Source organism: Phocoena phocoena, chromosome 2 (assembly GCF_963924675.1).
Source record: "Phocoena phocoena chromosome 2, mPhoPho1.1, whole genome shotgun sequence".
In the NCBI taxonomy this organism is placed as follows: Eukaryota; Metazoa; Chordata; class Mammalia; order Artiodactyla; family Phocoenidae; genus Phocoena; species Phocoena phocoena.
In genome coordinates, this window is record NC_089220.1 from 153,663,980 (window position 1) to 153,681,109 (window position 17,130).

At 42.4% G+C, this 17,130-nt stretch overlaps 1 protein-coding gene across 1 annotated transcript in view; it reads right to left on the bottom strand.

Annotated features, from left to right (window-relative positions):
* Positions 1 to 17,130, bottom strand: part of SFMBT2 (Scm like with four mbt domains 2) — a 187,389-nt gene that overhangs the window by 97,941 nt on the left and 72,318 nt on the right. The window contains exons 4-6 of the mRNA XM_065871843.1: positions 10,889 to 10,977; positions 8,976 to 9,222; positions 852 to 949 (exon numbers count right to left, since the gene is read on the bottom strand). Of these exons, the coding sequence (XP_065727915.1) occupies positions 852 to 949; positions 8,976 to 9,222; positions 10,889 to 10,977 (434 nt within the window). The remainder of the gene's footprint in view (positions 1 to 851; positions 950 to 8,975; positions 9,223 to 10,888; positions 10,978 to 17,130) is intronic.

Sequence of the window (17,130 nt, forward strand, 5' to 3'; positions counted from 1 at the left end):
CTTCCTCGTAAATAAAATCCAGGAAGCCAGCGCCCCAGTCCGAGCCTCACACTCCTGCTGCAGGCGGTACCTAGACACCATTTTAATATCACTTTCCACATGAAACTTCTACGGCCCTGCAGAAATGTGCCCGCTCGGAACTGAAAAGCAGGTTTGCATCAGCCCATCACAAGCCCATCCACAAGTCTCCCAGGAAACGGTCCATGTAGAGCTGTTTCCCACCTACTTGAGCTCCAAATAGAGACCGTTTTATGGGTCCCGCTTGCTGGAGGGATCACTCCTGCCCAGAACTTAATATTCTACACATCATATAAATTTTAAGCATAATTTTTAAGAGTTTTAAGAACTAGGTGATCTATTTCAGTCGTGGTACATTTCTTTCATTGTCTATTAGAGGAAGGCCTACTGCCCAACAGATACTCATATGAGTTTCTCAAGCCATCAAGAGAAGCATCATTTTCTATCATCTTTACCGAGCAAATACCAAAATTAGACTTGTTCCATTTTCTTTTGTTTCTTTGGTAAGCAGTGAGAGGGTGAAAATGAGATTTCCATAATAATACAAGGTGGAGGAAAAAAATGTAAACCTGAAAAAAATTTAAGATTCAAATTACCTTATAATATCCTTATTAATTACTTGATAAAAGATTTTAAGCATCATCTTGGAATATGGGTATTTGGGAGGATTACAAAGCAGAGCAAAATGGAACAGATAACATTTTAAACATTTTAAACGAACACCGGCCAAGAAGGTAGCTTTTTAAATAGTGGGAAATGATTTGATGTGGGCAACTTTTTACACAGTTTATTCTCGAAAAGAGGAGAAAAACTGCTATGACTCTACGTCTTACCTTAAACACTTCCATTGGAAGAGGAAAGTTAGCAGCATCAATAAGGGATTTCTCCAGAGCACATTTCCACTCTGAGTCCATCTTCAAAGGATAGATTTCTGTATCAACAGCAAATCACATAAGAGTTTAAGGGCTGAAATGTTCTACTGGGTGGTTCTTTCTCGGATTTTATCTTCTCAGGATTTCATAATAACTTGGCAGGCGCAGCAACCCTAAGAATTCACACCCTGCCCGCCATAAAAGGCCACCTGCTAAAGAGATTTCCTGAAATTAAACAGCAATTTGGGATTCTGCGATCAGAAATGAAGAATAAACTTAACAGGGCTCTTCTTCAGGGAATATACGCATGCATTCTGGGCATAATTTAATAGTATAAATCACATTAACCACACTTCACCCATCCACTGCCCCGAATTCCATTCCAACACCTGGGAAGTAATATCCATGGATGAAGCACTTATTATCTGATAAATTTCCAAACTAGAAAAGACTCTTGTCTGGCGTTTGCAGTTATGACAGCCTATTTTTCCCGAAATCTCCAAGCTCTCATATGCTAAAAATAGTCCGCATTTAAGTCAGGAAATTATGAAAAGGTAAATTAAAATTTACCAACCAAGTCTAATATTTACACTTGAAATGTTGCTAACACATCACATTGCCCATGTTTTCCCCCAGGCGGTGGGGGGAAGGGATTTGCGAAAGGAGGTTACACCGTCTGAATACAAAATTAAAAGAACAAAATCGTTGAGCACTGTTTTTACCGACTGCTGAAACTGCGGGGGAATTTTATGATCTGATCTCAACAGATTTAAGACCTTATCAAAATAGGATTTGCAGAAGCACTCACTTGGAGTAGATATGTTTATACCTTCCCTATATCAACCCAGGCTACTTCAGACAGACAGCTAGGATATGAATATGAATTTAAGCACACTTAAAAGGCAACATTAAGCCTTTGGGGCTACATTTTTAATTTCTTGCATGTCTGCTTTTTAGCAGGCGGCCATGTATGTTGATGATCATAGCTTCTGAACTCACCTTGAGCTTGAAGCACCTGTGTTTCAGCAGTTTACTTATTAGTCTTTTCAGACTATCACAATTATGGTTAGGTGAGAGATGCTGTCAGAAGGAGCCAGGTTATCAATGCACTACCCACCACCCCTCGTTGTCAGACACACCAAGTCACATAAAAGATAATTAATGACAAGATAGGCTCTACTTGTGTATAGTGTCTGTAATTCTTTCTAGCCTTTTATTTATGCTCTTACACCGCTGCAGAATTTTCCCCCCCAATTTGGCGTTTCTCTATCAGAGACAAAATAGCCTGTAATTCTCCTTGGTATGCATGTTTGGGGGAACATAGTGAGCTCCCCCCAACAAACACCTCTACAGAGAATGAATGAATGGTCCCTCCAACCTCCACAGGTCGGGGGGAGGGTCCTGAGGGAGAACCCGCTTATCACAGAGTCCCACAAAGGAGGGAGAAGGACCAATTCACGGAGCCCTACAAATTGTCCTGAGACGGTGAGGCAGATTCCCTAGAATATACCAGTGGCTCAGCTCAGGGGCACTGCATCAAAGTCTTGGTGAAAAGGGAAGGCAATTCAGGATTCTAGGAAGCAAAGCCCAGAGGACACCAAGGGCAGCAGTTCAAGACGGGGTCAGAAGGGAAACAATAAACAAGACCCTGGACTTCCTCAGTAGAACAGAAACAAATCCACTCTTCCAGGGTTCTGGAGGCAGGTCGATGGGGAGTTCAAACTCGACATGGTAGTAAAAGGAGAACCAAGTCATGGAAAAGGATGGTGACCTCCAAAGAGAAGGTCAAAGGAAGGGTCTGCAGACATACAGGGGATAGAAAAAGGGAAGAGGAGGTGTTGGTGCCCGAGCTCCCGCAGTCTGTAACTGAGGTCTCTGGGTGGGAAGGGGAGCCCCTGAGGCAGAGAAGAGGGTAAAAGATGAATGGCTTAAAAATTACTCAAGGCCAGAGCCATGAAAACCCGACATGGTCAGGTCCAAACTCAGAACTGAGCGAGGAGACAGGCAGCCCCCAGAGGGATGCTCACAGCCTCTCCTGACACCTGGACTCACACACACTGGCAGAGCAGGACTGGACCAGCCACGTCACCCTAGAAGGCTGCATCCACCTGATGCCACGTCTGTTCCACCAAACCAAAGACAAGTAGCCTAAGAAGCCTGGTACTTTGATCTGAATATGCCCCTCTCTCCCAAAATTCATATGTTGAAACATCTAAGGTGACAGCATTAAGAGGTGGGGCCTTTGAGAGGTGATGAGGTCATGAGGACGGAGCTCCTATGATGAGATTAGAGTGCTTATAAAAGAGACCCCAGAGAGCTCCTCTCCCCTTCCTCCAGGTGAGGACACGGTGAGAAGACGCTGTCTATGAACCAGGAAATGGGTCCTCAATGGACACTGAATCTGCTGTTGCCTTGATCTTGGACATCCAGCCTCCAGAACTGTGAGAAATCAACGTCTCCTGTTTACAAGCCACCCAGTCTGTGGTGTTGTGTTACAGCATCCTGAATGGGTGAAGACACCCAGGAAGTCTCACGGGACTCTTATCTCCGTCCTACAATCTTAAGATTCTTTGTCTTCGTACCGCGGACGTTGAATCCTAATATGGAATTTAACCCCACGGCAGGGCATACTCCTTGTCTTAAAAGGTGAAAAGCAACTGCAATTTTGTCGGTACGCTCAACCACCTGCAGAAGCTAAACACCTCCTAGTTTCAATAAGCAGAGAGCAACAGTCCATGCGTGTTTCATTAGACAGAGACGTGCTTGGTTACGCCGGCAAGTGTATGGACAATAAATAGTACCATTAAAAGAACATAAAACAGGTTCTTAAAGCGATCGTGTTGCAGGTAATTTAATAGAGTGTATCATGTCAATTTCTGTTGGTGGGAAGTAACAAGCAATTAAAACCTGTCCTGATTCATCTTTAACTAGAAGCCTGAGAGAAAACGAGGTGTCCCCCTCTGTGCCTGTTGGCAGGCCATGTCACAGAGAGTGTGGCAGGAAGAGGAGTGAACAAAATCATCATCTCACAGCCTCGGGTGATCGAAGGCCTGGAGGGGTGATCCCCTTTCTTCATGTACCTCACACCCTCCTCTCCTTCCTTCACCACCAGGCTCTGACCAGTAAGGAAAGGCTCATCTATGCTTCTTAAAAGACACTGGGAAGCGCTATGGACTGAACGCTTGTGTCCTTCCAAAATTAGTATGTTGAAGCCCTAATCTCTCAATACCATGGTATTTGGGGAGGTAATTAGGTTTAGATGGGGTCATGAGGGTGGGAGCCCCATGATGGGATTAGTGCCCTGGAGACACCAAAGGAGCTCTCTTTCAAGTGCATGTTTGCTCTCTCTCAATACCCCATAGATATAGATACAGATACAGATACAGATATAGATACATATATCTCCATGCATACATAAAGAGGAGGCCGGGAGACTTCCCTGGTGGTCTAGTGGTTAAGGCTCCATGCTTCCAATGCAGGGCGCATGGGTTCGATCCCTGATCAGGGAGTAAGATGCCACATACCGTGCAGCATGCCCAAAAGATTTAAAAAAAAAAAAAAAAAAAGAAGAAGAAGAGGCCAGCTGAGGACCCGGCAAGAAGGTGGCCATCTACAAATCAGGAAGAGAGCCCTCACCAGTACTCAACCATGCTGATGCCCTAATCTTGGACTTCCATCCTCCAGAACCGTGGATTTTTGTTTTTCAAGCCCCCTCCCCCAATCAATGGTATTTCGTTAAAGTAGCCTGAACTAAAACAAACAACAACTCTTTTTGAATGAGAAATAGTTCAAGTAAGAAGCATCTGAATTAGATTCAGAAACTTCTGGCTCCAGAAACTACCTACAATAGAAAGAAAAGGGGGGGAAATGGTTGACATAAAGATTATGAAGGGAAAAAATATACAAAAGAATAGAGATAAGGATTCTTCTCAAACTTCAAAAAGTTTCATCTCTTTAGTTTCTGCAAAACCATGTCAGATTCTATCTTGCTTTCTAAACATCCAAAAATAGGAAAGTAGGTGGGGCCTCTAAATGACCCCTGACCTCAATGACCTACTTAAATTTCTTAGAAGATCAAATATAATCTTAAAACTCTGATCACAGATTGAATATTTAGAAAATACCAATCACCTGAGTAATACTTAGCAGCACAGCAAATGTATGATTATCCCCATTTTACAGATGTAAAAACTGAGGTTCAAAGTAGAGTAACTTGCCCAGAAGCTTTGTAGCCAGTGACAGAAGTGGAAAGAGAGGCTGACTTGAACCCTGACTCCAAGCCCATGTTCCTTCCCCTCTGTTCGGTTTCTCAAGCTCTGTTCACACGTGGACCCTTTTAAAGGAAGAAATGCTCATCCTGAACTCCACAGACCACATTCCCATGCATCTTATATCCTGGAGCCATCCTGGGTGCTGAACAAGAGATCACATCTCTACTTGCTCAGAAGCCCCCCTAACACTTCAGGGGAAAGAGGACAGTACAGTCCTCCTTGTGTGGAGGTGCCTCCACCTGGGCTCTCCCCTCCAAATTGGCTTCCAAATCCCCATCAATTATTTGGCTCCTGGAAGGCGGACTTGGCTGGTTCCTTCCTTCTGTCTAGACACACCCAAGTTTTTATTCAGTCAATTCACTCAACACATATTTACTGAGCACCTACTATGTGCTGGGAAGGGTGTCAGGGGACACAGCAGAGAATGGGTCCCGCACTTTCAGTTTCAGTGGTGAGTGAAATCCTCTCATCCAAGGTCTGGATGAAGTGGGGGCATGGTAAAGCAGCATTCCAAAAGAGGGGACACGCATAGAAAGCTCGAGGAACACAGAGAAGGCCACAGGGCAGGAAAATAAATAAATGAGGGGAGGCGTTAGGGGTACACAGCTGGAAAAACAGCTCCAGGTCTGTCTAATCATGATTTGTCTTCCATTCAGCACTGAAGAAAAGGCACCCGTGGATTCCCAGTCCTGTCCTGATAACGCCTGAATCACTAAGGACCGCGGGAAGCCACTGCCCCTCCCATGATTATTGGCATTTCACCCTCTTCCATTCCTTCACCTGGTCTTCACTGAAGCTGGACTCCACCTACCCCGGCAGCACTGCAATCTTGATGGTGGGTCGAGTGGGGCAAGGTGGCTTTGCCCCTCTTTCTAACCTCCCATTCCCCCACCCCGTGTCCTCTGATTCCACCCAAAGAAGGGATGCAGGCTTCTCGCTGGCGGACAGCATAAAAGCCAGCACCTTCTCCTCCAGTGTTTGAAGACTGACTAGCCAGCTACTTTCTGTCACCTATTTCTATACCTCTATTCACACCAAACAGTTAAGAAATACTGTGTCCCTCAAGAAGCAGAAAGAATAAGGAAAGGAAAGGAGGAGCTATGGTTACTTTTAGCAAAGGTGTTGATGTCAGCACAGCAAAGAGGGCATCGGGAGTAGGCTGACCTGGCACGGCCTCACTCTCAAAGTCCAGTCAGCCCTCCCGGCCCACAGGTCCTGAATATTCCACCTGCAGTGGGTGGAGCCTGTGGATGGAAGAAACCACAGATGTGGAGGAGCCCGCGAACGCGGAACCTGGGAAGGGGAAACCACAGGTGCAGAACACCTCCAACCCTCGAATGCAGAAGGCCAACTGTGCCGTGCTGTTTTATACAAAGGACTTGAGCATCCCTGGATTTTGGTATCCTCGGGGTCCTGGGACCAATCTCCCGTGGATACCGAGGGACGACTCTATACCCAAAGTCTCTCTTACCTGCTCTTCTCCCCAACCCTTCCAGCTCTACTTACCACCAGTCAATGATGAACACTTTTCATTTACTTAAGCGTGTTTGGGAATAAGAAAACACAGCCTAGTATTTTCTATGCAAGTGTGAAATTTTACTCCCACCTAGATTTCATTCAAGGAAAGAGCAATACCATCTAAGTTTAACAAGTCACATTGGGTTCTGAAATTAATTTACGCAAAGGATTGGGCTCTGTTCCCATGTGTAAAACCTGGGTGATTAATTGCCTTCCCGGGTGTGGTTCTGCTGAATCAGGTAGGAGAATTCAGTGTTCATCTTGTAACTACTGCATCTGAAGAACTAAGAGTCACATTTGGGGGTGTCCTTTCACCTTTTAATTTCTTCTTCCCATCCATAGCCTTTCCTGCAGACAATTTTTTTTTTGCCATTGCCATAAGAACTTATTGCTTGAAACAAAAAGTCTCCTGATGTTTTTGGTTTGACCAAGATCCATTTTAAACCTACAGTACCCCAAACAAAGTTTAGCTGCCGACAATTTCAATGTTGGGAAGATAACCTCTTGATGATGAATGCCTTTTCCAAAGTCTTCAGTGAAATGGACAATTCCAGAAAATTACTAAGGTGAGTAAACACAATTTATTCTTGTCTTGTAAAGACATCAAATTATCTACAGGAAGAGAGAGAACTCTCCTATGGAAATACTTCCTTAGCTTCTGCAGGGACACCTTCCATTCTGGCTGCTGACTATGAGTCCACGATGTCACAGGAAGGGTACACTGCACAGAACCTAAGGGCCAGTAGTAATCCTTTGCTTTGCTATAAATTTTTACACTGGCAAATATATGTTTTTCTTAACATTTATAAAGCAATTAGATACCGAGCTAAGACTTATACCCCCAACTTTCTGCACAGAGTAAATCTCTCCTGCTAGGTTATGAATCCCAACGCAAACGTGAGCGTAGATCTCTTCTCACAGAACTGACAGGCCCTTCGTTTGTCATCATATCCCCACATTACTCAGGGTATAAATGGATTTCCTGGCTGCCTCTCAAAACGTTGACGACAATAATACTAATAAAATACCATGTTCTATGTCTATATGCCTGTCAAATTCAACTCAAATGCAAACACATGACACACAGAACCAAGACGTTTTTTCAATTAAAGCCCTTGACTGACGGAAAAGGGAAATACAACGCCTCAGCTTCATGTCTTCAAGACTAACACTGGCAACTAAGATGGGAGGGAAAAAAAGTCTCTGGCAATTTTAATGAAGGAAAGAGCCAAGTCTTTGCTTCCAATAGACCTGTGAAATTGACCAAAATGAAAATCAGCAAATTTGGGAAGAAAGGAGTATTCCTTCCTTGGCGTCTTTAATTCCATACGAATCCAACATTTTTGTTCTGAAGCTACATATCGAAAGGTTGGTAAGGCCAGTCAGAGGCAGCAGGGGGAACTGGATGCAAGAGGGAGGGGACCTGGGAATTTGAATTACAGCACGTTCCTCCTACAAACTGGGTGATCTTGGACAAGTAGCTTAAACTCAGCCTCAAATTTTCTCTGCTGTAAAAGGAAATAGTCACATGAAATAGTTTTTTGGAATCAAAATAAACATCAGAGCAGATGTAAAATCACCTGGCATGTAGTAAACATTCAAGAATGGTTATTTCATAAACATTGAGATTTTTGCCCAGTTAGGTATGTCAGGAAGAATAATGCACTCTTCTACCCAATTAAGTCTCTGGAAAGTCATTTGACAAGGTATTTGAAGCTACTTAAAAGTCTATGATATGCCAGGAAAAAAAGCACGATGATTTTCTCTTTGCTATTTCCAGGACAGGACAGATAACATAATGGTAAGCATTTGGTTTGGATATTCAGATGCGTGGATGGATGGACGGATGGATGGACGGGTGGATGGACGCATGGATGGACGGATGGATGGACGGGTGGGTGGATGGATGATGGATGCGTGGGTGGGTGGATGGGTGAACGGGCAGAAGTACAAAGACTTTAGAACCTACTTGCAAGACTATCAAATTCCTAAAGAAAAATAGAGAATATCACCAAGTCCCACTATAGTGTGTGTTTCATTTCCAAACCATTGATTGCAAAGGAACCAGATCAACTTCTCCACGGCCTCCAGCTCTGCTTTCTCATTTTTGAACGCTATTCATAGAAGTCTTGGGTTCTATTTGCTACAGAAAGTATTTGAAGTTAAAACGTTTCATATCCACAAGTACAGATGTAAAAGACACCACAGAGCTAATACATTTTCCAGAGAGACATCCAGGAAAATAATCACATCTCTTTCTAAAACGCTTGAGAGCAGCCAAAGCTCTGGCCCTTACCTGAAGGTGGGTCCATTCTGTATTTATTCTCTTGACACCAACCAACTGGTCGAAGTCTGTAATCCAAGTAAAACAACCACTGGTCATAGGATTCAGTGTCCTCCAATCCCACATAGCGAAGGCGTAATCTTCCTCCAACATTCTCAATCACACTAACTATCCAGTACTGAAAAGGGCTCTGAGAATCCTGGAGCTCTATTAAGGAATCAACTGTAATGAGGTCTATAGGGCCTTTCCCTCGCAGAGGCTGTTTAAACAGAAGCAAAACTCCTTATTTTAAACTTTATTTTAAGGTTCTCATGGAAACAGATGACAGCAGAAGATAATATTTTTTCACACCATCATCCAAGCTACTGGCAAACAGTCTGGTGTTTCCCTCCACCCCACTGCCCCCGCCCTCCCCTCCCCTCCTGCACACACATCCATTATACCCGACTCTGTATCCAACAACAAAGCCACAAGTAAATAGAAAATGACAGTTTGTGCTAAGCTCTCACCAAACAAATCACCCTTCCCAGATAAAACTGCATTTGTGAGGAACAAGGGTGCTTTTAAGAAGCGTTACACCAAATTTGCCTCGAGCTAGAAAACATGCGGTAGCGAAATGTCTGCTCTTCCCATAGACGGACACATCTGATATGGGGCGATCAATTTATACCTTGACTCAGCAGACGTTTATCTTACGATGGCCCCGCTCTCATAAGCGGGACACTCTCGTACTTTGATTACGTGAGTAATGCATGAATATGTGTAGAGGACATTTTTGATGAATGCCTAATACACATTAATAATCAGCTAAATTAGACTATTGTGTAATTTGTACACTTAACCCCATAGTTGGTTTACAAAATATATATAACACCTGCCCCATTTAAGCAATGGAATGGGCACATGTTTCTTAGCACATGTTTGCATAGGAAAAGGGTGTTTGTTCAGCCAGCCTTGCAGGCAAATATGTTTTAAAAATTTAACAGAGTAAAACAATTTGTCCTTTTGAAAGGGTGAACAATCATCATTTTGATTTGTCAACCAAACAATTAAATTAGTAGCTACTGAGATACAAAACTACCTGAGGCAAAAACCATCACAAAACAAAACCAGATGACTATATATTAGACCGTGGTGTTCCAAAGTATCAATATCATTTATGACAGGTGAGAAATTTATGGTTAATGTTAAGAGAATAATGAGATTGTCAAAATCCACACTGTATTCTTGGTCATTCATTGTGTTCTCCCCTTTATCGGGGGCATTCTTCAAACAGATTTGGTGACTCAATAATTATTTATAACAGTACATTTCTCTTCCTGTTCTAGAATGTAAATATTAAGATGTTTTATGATAAAATCATTTTCATATCACCATCAAGATTGCAGATTAAACTGTTTTTACTTCAGTACCTTAGAATGACCTTAACCGTATTTAAATATGGTTAGCCATTTCTATTACTTAACGTGTATGTGTTTAAATTTCGGTATAATGCATCCAGAATACAATAGTTAATGGAACCATTTATCAATACACTTTGAGACTACACCCCAGCACATATACGCTTAGTCATCACCTCTACAAAACAGTTATTCTACAGGATTTTATATACATTCGCTAACATAAGATAGAGTCTTAAACATATAGGATAGTGGATACTTATCCTAACATGTTATTATTTTAAAATGTGTTCATATAAAAGCAAACTTTCCACTTATTGATTGGACCAAAGGTGAAGATTCTTCAGTGTCATTAGAATCAGTAACCTAAGTAATTTGGGAAAAGACAGGAAGTTACGCTATTTGGACACCGATATCCGTGTGGACGCGTGTACCCGCAGAAGGATATATGCAAAGGTGCTGTTAGGTGTGAGCTCATGTAACTGTGCTGCTTCAGACAGAGAATAGCTGGATAACAATACATACACCTTCTAGGAGGCTGGCTGGGGCCGTCCGGGAACCAGTCAAATCACGAATGAGAAATTCCGTCCAGTCCGTGTACTTCTCTTTGATTGCTGGTGAGACAAAGGAGAGAGAGAAAAAAAAAAACACCCTTCAACAAATCAGCGGAGCTTTCAACATGTTAAAATCCCAGCACTTTTCTGTACACATGTGTTCTTTCATGATTTTTCTTCGTTTTAAATGCTGTGCTTAAATGAAGTACTAAAATGGCAACAACGAATCTGTCAGCGGTGGGTGACTTCACACCTACCACGTGCCTAGACTTTGCTGGGCACCAAGGAGATGACAGAATGTGAAGCCCTGAAGTCTTATCATCTGTTCAGAAACTTCTGTAAACAACAAAGAGGGACTTCCCTGACAGTCCAGTGGTTAGGACTCCGCGCTTCCAATGCTGGGGGGAGGGTTCAAGCCCTGGTCGGGGAGCTAAGATCCTGCATGCCGCGTGGCGCAGCCCAAAAAAAGAAAATTAATTAATGAATTAACTAACCATTAAGAATAAAATTATTTTTAAAAAACCTAGAAAATATTCCAAAGCACAGAATTTAGGAGGTTCCAAGAAGAAACAGCTCCAGGAGGGTGCTTTATTTATTTCCAGGTGGGGAAATAAAGCCAGGCTCTGAATTATATAAAGGTTTATTATACAGGCAGAGAAGAGGAAGAAGGGATTTGCAGGCTGAGAGGAACAGCATATGCTAATGAGAGTGACGGAGGGAGGAAATGGAGAAAGTGCAGCCCTCGGACACACGGCCCGGCCTGAGCACAGAGCATTGGGAAATAATGGAATAAAACGGTGGACAGCCCAGAAAGCCAGCACACACGTTTAATAAACAGGAAATCTATGCATAAGATGAATCTGAAAATAGCATAAAGGCTTGAAGGGAAACAAAGGAAGCTGACGGCAGAGAAGCCAAGGTAGAGGCTGCTGTCTGGGGCCCCAAACAGCGGTGTGAGAGTACTGCATTTGAGACGTCTTTTGCAAAAGAAATATCGGCCTTTGGGAGCCAGCATTCTACAAGTGCTTCAAACCCAAGACTTGAGAAGGATGTAACTTTCTTGCCATAGCTCCCAGGCTACAGATGTCCCAAAGCTAAGGTTACATCCACCCCCGGGAGAGGCCCCAAGCCTTCTCAGGGCACCAGAGGATTCACAACCTCGGCCACATGAGAACAGCACACTGGCCCAGACTCCCATCCACCCACTGTGATTCCGACCTTCACATCCCATGAAGCCCAGACACTGCCCAGGGTACCACGTTCAATACATAGCCTCTGTGAAAGGTTCGAGACTCAAGCAGTTCATAGATTGTTTAGGTTCTTTCAAAGCAGGATGCAACCATTTCTAGCTCAAACCTAAAGGAACAGAGTTATTACCCAAGGGAAATAGGCCACACCGGTGGTGGGAAAAGCAAGCTCACGGTGTGGCGAAGACCCGGACTCTGAGCTGGGCTCTGCCATCACTGGCTACATGACTTTGAGTAATTCACCCAATTTCTCTTGGACTCTTTCCTCTAGTGCTACAACATTTTGCTTGTGTGATGCTATAAGAATTAAAGAAGATACACCCGTCAGAAAAATATAACCATACCTGGCACATCTATGCAATTAATAAATAACAACTCTAGTTTTGTTATAAGTATATGCTGAGTTATTACACATTCTCACCAGATATTTTTTATTGATTCCCACAAACTGCAGATGGAAACTTTCAACATGCTTTGGCAGAACTGCCAACAGCTTAGGGAACAGTGGCAGCAACCTGCTATTTCAATCACTGACCTGCAGCTCAGTCAATATCTCCCACCATCACCCATTAATGATCATAAGACCAAGAGAAACATGAAAATGGAAGGGACTCAAGCAAGACGAAAGGGATTTGGGCAAAGTTGGAAAGCCCAGCTTTGGGTGGGACAACAATGTCCTAGACCTGGACCCACTCAGCAAAGAGCAATCCACCTCTTCAACATCTCTTCCTACTCGGGATTTTTTTCCTCAAATAAAATACCATCTTCTACATACATACTTATAAGAAAATGCATATATTTGGGGCAAAAAACTATGTTATTGGATCCTTTTCCATCATTAGCAAGTGTAGCAAACATTTTTCAATGCTACACCCATTCCTATTTCCTATGGACTGAATGTTTGTGTCACCTCCAAAATTCATTTGTGGAATCCTAATGCCCAATGTAACTGCGTTAGGAGATGGGACCTTGGGGACGTGATTAGAATTAAATAAGTTCATGAGACTGAAACCCTCATAAGTGGGATTAGTAACCTCATCAAAGAGACCCACCTCGCCCCTTCTTCCCTGTGAGGACACAGCGAGATGTCTGTCTGTGAACCGGGAGGCTGGTCCCCACCAGACATGGGGTCTGCCTGTATCTCGATCTTGGACTTGGATCCAGCCCCCAGAACCGTGGGAAATAAATTTCCACTGTTTACAAGCTGCCCAGTATTTTTGTTACCGCAGCCCGAATGCACTAAGACAGCTTTGCTGCTTGCCTAAGGTGACTGAGAAGACCAAAGCAATGGAATACCAGATAAATTAATTAAAATTTGTATTTATCTTTCACTTTACAAAGCCTTTTAATTTACTTTGTATCTTTTGATCATCCTAATAATGCTATGAGGGGGCTGTTTTTAACTAACTTTCGCCCAAGTTCACTGGAAAAACAAGGGCAGAGCCAGCCTCAAACTCGAGTTTGCAGATGCCAAACTTATAAGGAGTCTTTCCACTAGCATCTAAGATTCTCAAAGCTTTTGCATACAGAGAGATCAGCCATCTAAATTGCAGGCATGACAGAGATAATATGAAAATGACTGCTTAAGAAAAGTTTCAAGATTAGGACAAAATGTACAACAGCACCCAATAAATATGCATTTCATTTTTTATTCCAAAAGGGTGACAATTAGCACAGTCGAGGGAAACATGGTCCTGTGACTGACAGAATTTATGTCTACATCCCCTATGAGAAGAAAACTCAGTTTTTCATTTAAGGGTTGTTTCTAACATCCATGTAATCAAAGTTAAATTAGAATTTCTGAAATATGTATGCACCCTGTGAAGACACTGTGCAGTGTTGAGATTTAAACAGTCTGAGTCACAGCAAGAGAACACTGGAGATGGCTGTGAAATTTACATATCCGGGGCCCTGCACTCCAAAGGTCCTGTAACTGTCCATTAATATGCTTTTGCACGAGGCTCTGAAGCAAGCTTTTATTTGCCACAGAATATCTAGACAAATGGCTCTCCATGGAAAAATGTATCTTAGCTACAAAAGGTACACCAATCATTTTAGGTTAGAAAGTAGAAAGAAAACGGTTCTCAGGAACTGTGCTAATTTTAGAACAACTATTTCAGTGGACATTTAGTTCTCAAAACTCTCAATTTTCAAATGGAAAAATCTATGACAAGAAGTACTGCCATATATACAAAACTATGCCCGATGAATTTGCAATTCCCAGGCAATGCGTTTGTTTCAGACCATATTCAATTCAGTTACATTCGAGTACAATAAAAACTGCCCAGAAAGCCGAGAATTCATTGCAATACAAGCTGACCTGTAATTTTCCACATGTAAATTTCTAACTAAAAAACTTTTAACTATGAATTTTAATTTACTACAGAACATCTCTCTTCAAAGTCTCAAAATCAAGGCGTATGAATGTAAGAAAAATCTCTCTCAAATGTAAACCAATTGCTTGCCCTATGGTCCTTATCTTTTTCTTCAAATGATCCGCACATTAAATCTCAGAAAACTTAACACGCAACTTAACTACAGTAAATGTGAACTTTACAGCAAGAAAGAAATGAATTAAACTGGAGGAAATCCGCAACTTTAGGTGGATAAAAGTGTATCCACAACTTGGTAATCATTTTCCCATTTCTTTAAATTATAGAGAGCACCTCCTGGAAGTCCATAAGAAGAATAAAATCCGGATCTTTCTACAATGTTCTCATGAACATGTTTTCAAGGTTCTACTCAGTTATAACATTATATAAACAGTCAACTTCTCTTTTTTAAAAGTCCCAGTTACATTTTTCATTTTCATACCTCATTTTGGAGAGGTACCCACATCTCACCTAAGGAAGCCATCGTGAACTTGAGTTTCAGAAAAAGGAACCCCCCCCACACACACACACACACACTCTATTTATGAAGACATTTTAGATGACCTCCAAATCCTACAACTGCTTTATTAGAGAGCTGTCTATAATAGGAATTCCAAATGAAAGGCAGAAGATTACCATCATTTTTTCAGAATTTGGGAAACCACCACTCTTGGTGGATTTCCAGCCCCACTGAGCACATGTAAACATAAAGTAATTCACCATTTCTCAAGGATACTGTTTCCTATGGACATTGGTCTGAGGGAACACAAAGTCACCCATCCGAGCTGCCCATTCAGGCAGATCCTGAACACTGAGACCTGGGCTGGGGTCAGATGGACACACTTACTTCTCCTTCCCTGTCACCACATAGAAAAGACAGGTCCATGGAGAAGTCGGCTGTATCATGCCTTTCTGCTCATTTGAAAGACGGGGAGAACAACTACCATGAACAGTGAGGCCACTTTCACTCAAACACACTGTGGGTAAAAGGAAAGTCACATTCCTTACAATCCTAGAGTTTAAACAGGGGTATTTTGTTCTTCTTTCTGGCCATTTGCTCAACTTGAATCCATTGTATCAGTCATGTTCTTAATTTGTAATGGTTCTTTCTCGCTCTTTGGTTGTTCCTTTCTTCTAAACATTTTTCTTACCAGATGCCATTTTTCAAAACCCCTCATTACAGTAATTAGAGGATGTTCTCCTCTTCTGCGCCCTGGATCCTCTGATTCTTACGGGATTTTTTGTTTTTTTATCTGCCTCTTTCTCTCCTGTATCAGAGGCTCTCCTGGAGTGACTGGTGGCCACTCAGTCACTGGTGGTGCATCATACTTAAATTGGACACTAGAGAAAGCCTGAAAGTGAGATTCGTGTCCTGGAACAGAGGTTTTCGACTCAGAGTGGGCACTAAGCAACTCCCCTCTGTGAAGCAAACTCCCAAACTAGATTCCCTGCTTCTCCCCGGTCAGTTCTGCCCATTTCTTCAGAGGTGAGCTTGAGGGAGGAGCCTGTGGATTCTGGTCCTTGGTTGTACCAAAGGGGTAGGGGAGACAGAGCCTGGGAGGTGTTCCAATTACAAGCATCCCGTTCAATCCTGTGCTTCTCAGCGCCACGGGGGACTCCCACCCACCGGGCATTCAATCCAAAGTCCGGTGCCTGTGGGGGATCCCAGGGCCCCCTCAGCTGCAGCCCGCACGTGTGTCCAGGGCTGCGGCAGCCCCTACCAAGCATCAGCAGTCACCAAGCCTTCATCAGTTCTCAGGCCACCAGAAACATGAAATTTCCTTTCTGCGCTGGTGCCTCTGCAATTCTTTCTGTTGCTGGTTTATGTATTTGTTATTCCTTTACTATCACTTTAATGGGGTTTCTGGAGGAAGAAGAGATAAATAAGACTGTTCAATCCACAGCTACTCCCAGCTCCCCAGAGAACTGGGCCGTTACAAAATGTGAGGCAGCAAGCCTTTGACTTATCGGGAAAAGATTCTTTAACACAGAGTTTGCTAAAGAAATGAGGCAACAGAGAATCTTGAATTATAAATGGAAGCACTTACACATACTATTAAGAATAAAAGACTGTAGAGTTCTCTCCCTTGGAGATTTTTAAAGGAAAGAATCTGTACTAATATTTCACATAGGGTTCAAATTAAATTGTTCCTACAAACAAGAGAATAGATCATAAAATGATTGGAGAGGACTGATAAGCTCCTACTCAGTGCAATGGACCACATTACATACTATTGGGGTTCAAACATATAGACAGAAGTATTTCTGTCTCTAATAATAAATACAGCCTCAATTAAGATATAACTTGTGAAGAATGTCATAAAAATCATATATACGTGCACAAAAATACACACACACATACACACACATTCCTTAGAACTTACACAGAATGGAGGAAAAGTTTCAATTCAAAGTTTCAGACCTCTTTCCATTATATAAATATACTTGTATAATTACAAAAAGAAATATTATTATTATTTTGCTCCAAAGAACAGAATTCAACAAAGAAATTATCTAAGAATTGTTGGAAGCAAATGATGGAGACAATGATAACCTTAGGTTGAAACAGAAAAAATAAGTTGACCTCAGAATAT